Below are 12,540 nucleotides of genomic sequence, written 5' to 3'. Positions count from 1 at the left end.
TAAACTATATATAAGTTTAATTTAAGCTTTATTTCAATTAACGAAAAGATTTTAATAGTTAACAATAAAACACTTATTCGGATTAACCATTTATTCCGAAAAAGATTTGTATACTCTCAGGTTACTTGGACATTTCTGTATACATGTATATTTACAGTAAAAAAAAAAAAAAAAGCTCATTATTTCATTAAGGATCTGACTGATTGTATTAATTTCCGCGACTTTCTCTAGTTAAATTCTCTAGTTAAATAATATAATTATTTCTAGGTTTCCCCTGACCGTGGGAATCCTGTTAATTCCAAGAGAATTCCCCGAAGCGGCGCATCTCTTGTAAACACAGCGGCTCTCGCGAGATTTCCTCGCGTCGCGCAGCACGCGCAGGAGTGTCTATGGAGCAGTGAGGGCAGGCGGGAGACGGAGCAACCGAACCTGGCGCGGACTGTAGCAAGAGACGCGGGGTGAGAGAGGGTAACCTGCCTGTGACGTCGCTGTGGTGTGTCTGAGCTGCGGTTCCCGGGGTAAGGAACTACCGCAGCCTTTCCACATACAGCCCCTCTAGTAGTGACCACTTGAGTCTTTGCTCTCTCTGTAGACGTGCTTGTCCGATCCGTGCTCCATTCGAGCCTGTAAGGAGGACGCGCACATACTCAGGGAGGCGAGGGAAGCCCATTGGTCTCCCTACCGACGCCAGCGACAGGTAAACAAAAAAAAAAAGACCGCCATATGACTGTAATATCAATGTTAAATGTCCCATTTGACGGAGCGCGTGGCTGGCTGTGACGCAGCTTCGGTTCATTTCAGCCTGCGATAATTCAGCGCATATAAACAGTTGATGCTGCTGCGTGGAGGCTGTGAAGCAGGGGAATGAGCTCTGCTTATGGCCTAGCGTGTTTTTCGCATAATTCCCACTTTTATCTCCCGAGACAGCCCCACCTTCCATTGGCAAATTCATTTTAGTAATGCAAAAGCCTCGACAATACAGAATCTCTGTTTAAATAACTGTAAGACAAGATTGGCGCAGGAAGACGTTCTGTTATTCTCTTTATCCAGCTTATTCATTGCATTTGAGGTAACAGATTCGAACCTGACCGATCAAGACAATGACAGTTTGCCAGCAGCATGTCTGTGAAGGACCATCTGCATGTGGGACTGAGGCTGCTTAACATGAGGGTCAATGAGAAATAAAGATGTCTGGGATGTTTAATGTAATGTTTAATCAGAATGTCATAACTGGATTTTCCTTTGAAACGTCAGACTTTGGCTGGTGAGGTCTGCAGGACATCTCCAGACTTTTAGTCCAGTTAAACCCCACACCTGCAGGCTAATGTTCATCTGTCTTCACTTTTGAGTTCTCAAAATCCAGTAAACATCTGATGGATAGAACTAAGTCCCTGCCCTACAATACATATTTTCTCTTTTGATAATACGTTACACTCGTATGTCTTGGAAATTGAATCTTTGTATTCATGATGGTTAAAAAACATGTCTACAAAATGTTTTAATGATTAAAAATGATTTCATTGCATTTTAAATACATGAGTGAGCATTCATTACTTTTCAAAATAATATTTTTATTAACAAAATTATTTAAAAAAATAAATAATAATAATGCCAAAACTTATTATGCCAACAAATTTATCTGGATCAAACACATGAGCATCATGTCATTGACCCATGATCATTTGTTCTTTTATGTGTGTATATCAATATAATGATGTAGAAAATGCATTGGTTGCTGTCCAACAGTAGTTTGTGATAAATGAGTTATTGTGAAGAAATGTAAGTAATGTGGTCCAATACTTGCTTTCAGAAAGTAAAATAGCTAAGAAAATCATATGAATCTATGTGTGCATAAGTTCAACCTACTTGACTTTTAGTGAGCAGAATTACAGATTTGCAGATACTTTGGGTTCATTTAATCAAGTCTTGCACTGCTCCATTTTTTACTAATTTACTCACTAAGATAACTTGCCTTTTATTGATGGTTTTGTGCTTAACCAGTCTGTCTCAGTTATAGCTTTGTGGTTATAGCTTTTTGTCGCATCAATAGTGTCAGTTGGCCTTATTGATCTTATTATTTGACTGTATATCAATGCCCCATCCATGTAATTTAGATCTGAAACTTTCAGGAAACGGTAGAAAAGATGAAATCTCTTTAGGTGCAAGTTGAGATGAAATTACTGGTTACAAACAAAGCTTGGCATTTCTGGATTCTTCAGACACCCTGAAAAGAGCTGTTTTAGATTAGCGCTTCACTCAAATTGAGTTAAACAAATGTGCTGTGTGTGGTGTTAAACACTGGCGCATATCACACATCTGCTGGTTGTTTTTATTTATCACTTTTATATGACACATTTCTCAGGTTTTTAGAAGTTTTGTGTTCTACATTCTTGGGTGTGCATTCAACAACCTGTAACATCTGACCGATTCAAGTTAAAACTGATTTTGGCAGTTGTTCAAAAAGACACCAATTCATATTTCTTCACTTTAAACATAAGTATAACTTTATAAATCACTTTAGAATTGATTTCTAAAGTCTAAAGTTTGCTTTGCATGAAAAACCCAAAAGCGTTGCTTGTTGTGCTACATAACATTTTCTTCTATAGACTTGTTTGACTGAATTTTTTGAACATCCTGCGAGCCTTATTAATGGAAGAATTATTTTTAAGTAGATTATATAAAACAAGAGCAAAAGACATTATTAAATTGACCTCACATTAAGTGCTCTTCTCCAGCTCTGTGGAGAGAAAGAATAAGAGCACTCCTGAATAATGACTGCAGCAGATTAGCAAAGGTCCTCCGAGTCCTCCGACATCCTCATCTGCCAGTATTCATTCACAAATTTCTAATTTCCTCTTCTTAGGTTTTAGTTAGACCACAGTGTCTTCTCAGTTTCTGTTTGCGGCTGCAGCTTTGGTGGCTGACTGCAGAGAAATCGTTCATTATTCACGTCTCTTTCTGCAACATACAACTCTTACATACAAACAAAACCTCATGGAGATGCTGAAGCTCTCAGTTACTTTTGAATCCATAAGAGCAGTGATTCTCTTGTACTGGGGTGGTGGCATATTCCTTATTGTTTGAAGTTACTAGTTTTAAAGGGTTAGCTCACCCAAAAATGAAAATTCTGTCATTAATTACTCACCCTCATGTCGTTTCAAACCCGTAAGACCTTCGTTCATCTTCGGAACACAAATTAAGATATTTTTGATGGAATCTAAGAGCTGTCTGGCCCTGCATAGACAGCAACGCAACTGAAATGTTCCCAAGTCCAGAAACGTAACAAGGAGATCTGTAATAATCCATGTGACATCAGTGGTTCATCCGCAATTTTACGAAGCTACGAGAATACTTTTTGTGCGGAAAAGAAAAAAAAAACGCATCACCCTGGTGCCATTTTGGAGAATATCAGCTGGACGTAAACAGCGTATGCTGTTCTGTGTCAGCTGCGTCACGCCGGATCTGTTTCCTACATTGTTTGCGCTTTGATTTGAATGAAAACAACATATCCACGTGACGCAGCTGACACAGAACAGCATACAGGTGCATCTCAATAAAAATCATTGACACCCTTCACAAGGAGGGTAAGCCACAAACATTCATTGCCAAAGAAGCTGGCTGTTCACAGAGTGCTGTATCCAAGCATGTTAACAGAAAGTTGAGTGGAAGGAAAAAGTGTGGAAGAAAAAGATGCACAACCAACCGAGAGAACCACCTGTACTTTGTTTACGTTCAGCTGATATTCTCCAAAATGGCACCAGGGTGATGCGGAGGAGTTTAATTGTTGAATAAAGCAGTTATTTTTTTTTTCTTTTGCGCACAAAAAGTATTCTCGTAGCTTCATATAATTGCGGATGAACCACTGATGTCACATGGATTATTTTACAGATCTCCTTGCTACGTTTCTGGACTTGGGAACATTTCAGCTGTATTGCTGTCTATGCAGGGTCAGACAGCTCTCAGATTCCATCAAAAATATCTTAATTTGTGTTCCGAAGATGAACGAAGGTCTTACGGGTTTGAAACGTCATGAGGGTGAGTAATTAATGACAGAATTTTCATTTTTGGGTGAACTAACCCTTTAAATACATAATCAAAGGATATTCATAACTATTGTTTTGAATATAACCATGCAGCACATTGCTTTACATGGGAGCATGCGCTTAATTATTTTTGTGGTGCATCACAGTCTTTGCATGCAAGTGCTGATAGAGCAAACCAAAGCCACGTTAAGAATTTGCTCTTTGCAGCCAAAAGAAGATTCATGAAAAACAATATTAGAAGGGCTTTGTAAACAACTTATTTTGAATGAGTCTTGTTGTAGGGGACTTGTGATGGGAGCTCACAGATTTCCTTTGCTTCAGGGTAACATTAGCACTGATTAGTGAAATTGAAAGTGTTGCTTGGAAAGGGCTGGATTTCACCTTCAGGGATTCTTCTCTGATTACTTGAAGAGAAAATATCCGTCAGTTGTAAACTCTTTCAGGGGACGTTAGAAACTTTGGATGATGCCAATTTGTGTTTGCAGTAGATATCTATCTTTTCACGGGAATAATTTAAAGATCCAGTGCCTGGAGTTCTCTTGCACCTTTTTGTAATATCATAAGTTGCAGTTTGAGGTTTGTAAGATATTTTTTATTGTTTTAGAAAGTCTCTTATATACTTAAAAATAAGTAATTACATTTTAAGAGTACATATTCAGGTTAAACATAAGTACTGTTTACTAAAGTTGTTTAGTTTAACTATTGCATCCACCTGAAAGTTCACATAACACAGTGTAATTAAGTAAATTCAACAAATTTGTAAAAATCAGTTATGTTTACTCACTTTTCTTAAGTAGATTCAGTGATTACTTTTTACAGTGCAGATGCTTGACTGCGACAGTGACGCAGTGGAATTGTGTCTCCTGTCACTCAAGGGAAGCAAAAGGAACAGAGAGTCTGTGCTGCTGCCAGAATGTAGAGGATGATGGGGTTTGGTTGGTAAAGTAGAATTGCCCAACAGCCCTATTAAAAAATGATCACTTAATGGGGATGAAACACAACTTTCCTCTTGTTTAGTCTCTTGTGTCTTTTGCTTTATTGTATGGCCAGTGTTATATTTGATTTGTTTGCATGAAATATTTGTCACCTCCATGAACAGTATACATTTCCTCTGGCCCAATCAAACTGAAACTTTCTATTCCTTAATACCAAAAATACAGTTAATTTCTTAAAGTTTAAAGGTATTCTGGGAATGTAAAAATCCAATAGAGGGCAACAATGATGGCCAAACTTTTTCAGCAGCCTTGATCTGTCTTGAAGTATTTTTGTATTGAAGTTTTTCCCTTTCATTTTCTAATTTGATTTGTTGACTATGTGTATATTATATTATATTAACCAAAATATTCAGATTACAAATATGTAAGTAGTTGCTTAGTGGTGGTACATTTAAAATGTGAAACAATTGTCAAGTAATTGAGAGATGCGGGCTGTACATTAACATGCTATCAGTCAGCATGTTAAAAACCTGTCTGAGAAGTTTAGTCTTTTAATTCACTTTATTTACAGCACCACCATTACAAGCATCAAAACATATTTACAAATAGGTTTATTGGTAAGGTGTTAAAGTGAGATTAAAACCACTTAATACAAAGTCTGTAATGGCCGATCTGAGTGACATGTAATCTGACCAATTGCAGCCCAGAACCGACCGCAGATATCTATAACATCAGACGTGCTGCCAGCGCACTGGAATGAGATGGAGAGTGCCTGTTTCCAGACGCGCTGGATTCCGTTACCTGGACAGAACGCTCTATATCTCACCGATGGAAGCACGCAGAAACGTGAAAATGGTCTTGTTTGAAAGAAGATATCCTAATCTAAAAGATAATATAGAGTATATAATATTTGTGGCTGTTTGCGGCTAACCGAAGCAGTGCTACGAGTAGGAATGTTACACATAAAAAAATCCGCTATTTTTAATTTTTTTTTACATCGCAATTCAATTGAAGATATTTCGATCTAGGATTGTCACACAATGAAATAATCTACATCGTTAAATTCCTGAGAATGAGAGCTTTCTTGTGATATATGACTTGACTTTTTTGTGAAAAATATATAAAATACACATTCTTCGTAAAAAAATTTCGCAATGGTTAGGCAGAAAATCGTGTGTGGGACGAATACATTTCTAAGCTTAATTTTACTGCTTTATGAATATAAAAACCAAAAGGAATGGTATTCTTTGGAAAGAAGACACTCCAAGCTTTCAAATGAACCCATATATGGGCTGATACCATATAAGGAAGGCTATGTAAATGAAGCATACACATTTTTAAGCGATTTTGGACCCGTATCCGGATCCGCAGAGTTTAACTGGTTTTAAAGCACAGAAGTCTGTTGCTGGTTCTTTATGGTGTGGTACTCACTTCTGAGTGTCTTGTCAGAAAACTAATCAGACAAATTACTGCTTTAAAAAATTATAGAAAAAGACTCAAACTGCTGGATGCCGTGAGCTATGTGTTGTTATTAAACACGGTTTTTAAAAATGAAGTTGTAATGATTCTGACTTCTGGTTTCTACAGTAGCATGTCATCGCTTAACCTCCTCAGAGATTAAGGTATGTCTGTCTTGAAAGGTTTAGCATATTCATTAACATTAAAAATAAATTTCTCTATGGATCAAATGAATGGGATTTGTTCTTACTTTTGTGGCAAGCGAGGTCTTTCAGGGTTGTGAGTCACGTACAGGGTTTCCTGCTTGTGTTAAATGATTAAGGGCTTCACCGATATCTCTTTGGACCTTGAATCACCCATGTACTCTGCTTACCATATTAACAGCAGATTAAGGCTGCAGCTAAATGCACACAACCAGGAATTTTCAGTTGGAACTGCGAATACTCTGGCCTCCAGAGGCCCTTTACAGACTGAAGGATGCTAAACATCCCTTGTCTGACCCACATGTGATTTGCTGTATAAAAAAAAAAAAAAAGTATTTATGTTGTGAGGGAGCCCTGCAGATGATTGTCTTTTGTTGGCCCTATGACATTGAGGAAGCTGCCTTGGTCTCCATATCTTTAGGGCTGCAGTCTATCCAGTAGCTGTGATGTCCTCTGTCATCATGTCCAAAAGTCTGCAACAAGCATCATTTGTTAATTATCTCCGAAGGGAAAATAGGAGCCTTTTAGTCATTTGTCTTTCTGTTATAGAGGACACAACAATGCATTACAAATTGTGCATTCAGACAAATGTGTTGAGTGATTTCTTACTTTCCATTTTCTTTGGTTAGAGTATGGTTGTCAAATGTTGGCACATTCTGATTGAGTTCAGGTTAAGACTCATGGTTTGACTCTTCCGCTCTTTGACTCACTCTTTCATTCTGAGCTGATCTGTTTAGCCATTGTTGGTTTACCCTGTTTGTGATCCTAACATGCTGACTTCCCTTTTCTCTGCTCGCTCACATATGAATGCTTGTATGTGACTCGTACGACTGCTTCTGCAAAATCAAAACATTTTTATTAACATTAGCATTTTAAAAGTAAGGAAATGCAGACAAAAATTCTTATCTTTCACACAGTATTTTTTATTTTATTGCTTGACTTCACTGTCAGAGGGGACATATTTTGCTTTATTGTGTTTATGTAAAACTGTCACTGTGCAGTGTGCATGAAACTGCTTTGATGTAATGCTTCAGATTTACATACTTGCTGTGCTATTTGCCATATTTGAGACTGCTTTAAGACTTTATAGGACTCATTTGTGGTATTCACATTGTAATTGTATTTATTTATTCCTTCTCTTTTAGTCCTTCTCTTGGATGATAGTAAGTGTTGGCATTCTGCCACATTTATCAGTGTTGTAATTTGAAGTGCTTTTCCTCATTCTAAAACGATTCAGCTTTCACAGTTTTTTCAATCTGATATATCAAGATTTCAGGTATTACTCATTAACAACTTCTTAAATGATAAATCATCTAAAAATGAAAGCTTTGTCATTATTTGCTCATCCCAAGTTCTAACCTTGTATTGATTTTTTTTTATTCTATGAAAAACCAAATGAGATGTTAGGCAGAATGTTTGAGCTGCTCTTTTCTGTACAGTGAAAGTGAAAGGTGATTTAAATGGATAAATAGTAGTTATGTTATATTGTAATAAAATTTCACAATATTATGTCATCTGAAATCATAGAATAGTTTTGTGTGAGGAACCAAACTTTGTAATTGTGAACACCAAAATTTAAGCCATTATTGACTGATGATCTTGCCCTCCGCCTTAAATCTCATTCGCAAGTTATTTTGTAAGTTGGCTAAAGTTGTTTTTCTTTTAAATAATGAAGATTTTCATCGAGTTCAGTATTAGCGTTAAAGGGGTCATAGGATGCCATTTTCCACAAGTTGATATGATTCTTTAGGGTCTTAATGAAAAGTCTATAACATAGTTTGGTTAAAATTTCTCAATGGTAGTGTAAAAAACAAATTTTTTACCCTGTCAAAAACAGCTCTTTTTAGATCAAGCCGTTTTTGTAGCATTTTCCTTTAAATGTTAATGAGCTCTGCTGACCCCGCCCCTCTCTTCCGAGCTGCTCTCAGAGAGACTGTTTACTTTAGCCGCATTCATCGTGAAACTTGCTAATTAGCACATTATTAGGAAAGGCGATTTGCAAAGATTCATTACGCATTCCCTTCAGAAACAATGTAATCCAGTGCGAGTTCAGCGGCTCAGATGTCGGGAGTAAATGACGACTGCTATGTTCATTATTACATCCAACAACAAAACACCTCAATCGCTTAGGAGTCATTCTTGTCTACATCTGCTCCGGCGGTGAAACAATGGCAGTGAACACTGGGTGGATTTTTATCATTATAGGGTGGTTGTGTACACACACATGTAAAAGTGCATGTAGCATCCTATGACCCCTTTAAATATGTGTTTCTTTGTCCGAGAGAGATGGGTAAAGGGCACTTTTGCAGAAATCTCCCTCTTTCTAGTGTCTATATATACACACACATATTCTAATACGAATGCACGTAAATAACCCAGTACGCACAATAATAACACTAATTACATATGTTGTTTTGTTCTCGTTGAAAGTGCGTTAATACAAAGAAGCTGAGATTAATCATGATAAAACATTTTAATTGACTGACAGCACTAGTATACAGTGTATTCATAATATATTTTGATGAGCTTTCTGATTTGATGGATGAAACCATGCATTTTCATAGTGCCTAATGCTCTCCATCAGATACCACTGCATTTACCATGGGACTGCATGTTTGCTTATTTATTCTCACAGTCGCCCTCATCAGACTTTGTTGCAAGTGTCTGTGTTGCTGGTAAGTGTTAAAGAGTTGTGCATGTTGAGAGTGAGAATGAGAGAGAAAAACAGACATGCAGGGAAATCAGAGAGGCGACGGGGCTTGTATGTCTGCTTTTACAATGACTGTCTGTCAGATTGTGTAAGAACGAAGGGGGGAGTAAAAAGGAGGAGAAGAGTGAAAAATCCACGCTCCTTTTTTTGTTTCTTTCAGGCTGAGTCACTGTCGAGGAGTGGGAAGATCTAGTGAGAGAGAGGGAGACAACATCACGGAGACAGCGGAAGGAGGGGAAAACCGCTACACAACGCCTTTGAGAGCGAAGCAAGAGAGAGAGGCAGCCAGCGAGAACGACGGAAAGAGAGAGACAGAGCGCAGCAGTGAGGGAGGGAGAGAGACGCTGAGGCTGGGAGAGCTGACCCCCCTCCCCTCTCCTCTCCTCTCCTCCTTCCCCCCCCCTCACTCCTTCAGGAGCTGGTGTGTAGGAGCGGCGAGTACAGTGTGACTGAGGCAACATGAGCGATGTCACCATCGTTAAGGAAGGCTGGGTCCAGAAGAGAGGTAAGTAGCTTGTCTCTGCCTGCGTGTTGGTCAGCTAGCTGTGTCGAGGAAGCACTCATGTAAGCGTGTGTCTCCAGAGACGGCTCTCCGTCATGGGCGGGCCACGGCGTGGCTTCAGTCTGTGTCTGTGGAAGCCGGCATGTGGGTGTGCCTCTTCGTAAGCTGTGTTTAGTGCTGGTGTGTCGTTTTAGAGAACATGCGTGTGTGTTCGTGTGCGTCTGCTGGAGGAGCAACTGCATCCAGATTGGTATCCGTCATTTCTCACTGCACTGCTCTCACGTGCCGGGCTGCTATGTTTGACGGGGTTTTCTGTGCATGCTTGCACTCATTCTGATGTATAATGCTCGGTTTGATTAGATTATATTGTAATGTTAATTTATTTGATCAGTACGGCTGGAAAACAAGTTATGTTTAATAATGCCTTTTTTGGTATAATATTTGTGGACTGCAAGGGCTGTTGTGTACAAATAAACACACTCACTCTCTTGTAAGTCAAAGTTAATGTGAAATCCATGTGGGAAGCTGCTCTAGGTGTCCTTATGGGACATAGTGACTCTAAACCTAGGGTAATTCAACCAGGTTGTCCTGCTTTTAGTTTTGCTTGTCTCACTCTCGCTTGTAAAGGCATACACGTGCCTTGTAGCTTCCCTATATGTGTATCCATCCATGCTGACAGAGATATGCAGCAGCCAAAAGTCACTCGTTTTCAGAGAAAGTTTGTAATTTGGTGATGCAAGCAAAAGTAGCTGTTGGCGAAACGATTGTTCAGTAAAGTTTGACTTTATGGGTTGAACCTGCCTGGTTTTTATGAAGTCGGACTGTCAGATAATGTGATTGAAGCATGTCTTCATCCATCATGGATACAAATTAATCGAATGTATACAATTGACCTGGGTGATGCACTTAAGCTGAAATAAAGATGTGGCACCGAATGCATGTTTAAGCCTCCAAATATTTGATTACTCATTGATTACATCTTGTATACTTAGACAAAAAGGTGAGTTCTGTGGCTAGACTATGCAAAATCCCACTCAAATATAACTGCAAGTAAATGTGAAGTTCATGGGATCCGACATCTGGTACTCTTTGAAAGTCATGGAAAAGCAATGAACATTCTTATAGTGAATTAAGAAAGTTTTGTTCTGCCCTAAAGTATTGCATTGGCTGGATATAGTGTAAAACTGGCCCCCAAACCAACGTCATAACATTGATCTGTTTGTTCAGGGTCTTATTGGAGACATTTGTAAGCTAATAAGTAAAGGCTGGAATACACAACACGATGTTTGCCCCGATTTTCTGCTGACTTACAGTCTGGAGAAGTTGAGGTTAGTTGCCGAAAGTCAGAGCCAGTCTGTAGATTTGAGTTGACATTTCATAGAAAATCGCGTAGTGTATGATGGTCACAGACAGATTTTTTTAGCTTCAGACTTTGATTCCATCCAGTCTGAGGATATCAGACAGGTTTGATATTTTGAGACAATTTTAGAAAACATTGTTTTCATTTGTCATGCGTCTCCTTGCAACAAGATGCACGTTTCTGCCTGAGGCTACGTTTACACTAGTGCGTTTTAGTTTTTAAACAGCATTTTAAAATGAAAATGATCCTGGTCTACACTTGCGTTTTCACTGCGTTTCAAAAACGTCCACACTACACAACCGAAAATGCAGGTCACATGACCATTCATGCAGGTACAACAATGAGCATGATGTCATTGTTTACACGGTCATCAAGGATACGCAGAGAGAATGTGGTAATCCACGCCATCGTTTTCAAAAGTCTCCATTTTGGTCCGTTTACACTGAAACGCAACCCCGGAGTTTTCAAATTAAAACGGGGTCTGCAGTAGGGCAGGGTAAATAATATCGATATCTAGATATTAATCGATTTTCATTTTTACGGAACAATATCGATTCTTAAATCCCAAGAATCGAATAGTCTAGCCTGTTTTCAATTAATGGACGGAACGTTGAAGGGCACTTCCCATCCAATATATCGCAATAAGCAATGTGCTTTGGTACTTTTAATATGAAACAAAGTCTCAGATTTCAAATTCTGTCCATTGTATTGCAGTATTCAAACAATAAATGCTGTTTTGGCGCTGTTTAATGTGGAGGGACAGATCGCTGTAGCGCCTCGGTTCAACAGATGCGGCAGCGCATAGTGCACGTGAACTGATCATCTCCTCCACATTAATACCAGTTTCAGCACAAAAGAAACATGACTAAACATCCGAAGGTAAGTTAAAAGAAAGAGTACAACTTTACAATCCGTATCCTGTCTCATGTAATCGCTCAATCAGTGTTTCCTCCACGCAAAGACGTCAATATAACGTCTTGTAAACAATGCCATGTAACGTCACATTTACCTCAGAAAAACATATTCAGTGACCATAAACTCATTAGTTCGAAAAATAAACTGTAGAGAGGGTCATTTTGCTAAATATATGCCATATAACATATTCATTATAATTTTTACTGTTCTTCTATGTTTCATTTATGTTTGAATAAATCCAAGTTTTTATGACAGCCACCATTGTTTATATAAAAAAAACGAATTGAAGTAGAAATATTATTATGTAATTGTTACATTTATTATTTAAAAAAACTTAATTAAGTGTAATTTTAACAAATCAGTCAATTTTAACCTTCAATATTATAGTAATGTAGTACCAACTGACTCTCATGT

General features: G+C 38.3%; 1 protein-coding gene across 1 annotated transcript in view; it reads left to right on the top strand.

Annotated features, from left to right (window-relative positions):
• Positions 1-373: 373 nt before the first annotated feature.
• Positions 374-12,540, top strand: part of LOC107698756 (RAC-gamma serine/threonine-protein kinase-like) — a 106,808-nt gene continuing 94,641 nt past the window's right edge. Inside the window, exons 1-3 of the mRNA XM_016499856.1 lie at positions 374-518; positions 593-697; positions 9,510-9,854. Of these exons, the coding sequence (XP_016355342.1) occupies positions 9,809-9,854 (46 nt within the window). The 5' untranslated portion in view covers positions 374-518; positions 593-697; positions 9,510-9,808. The remainder of the gene's footprint in view (positions 519-592; positions 698-9,509; positions 9,855-12,540) is intronic.

Source organism: Sinocyclocheilus anshuiensis, unplaced genomic scaffold (genome assembly GCF_001515605.1).
Source record: "Sinocyclocheilus anshuiensis isolate Anshui unplaced genomic scaffold, SAMN03320099.WGS_v1.1 scaffold1015, whole genome shotgun sequence".
NCBI lineage: Eukaryota > Metazoa > Chordata > Actinopteri > Cypriniformes > Cyprinidae > Sinocyclocheilus > Sinocyclocheilus anshuiensis.
The sequence above is the reverse complement of the archived record's forward strand: the minus strand, read 5'-3'. Positions and strand labels throughout refer to the sequence as shown.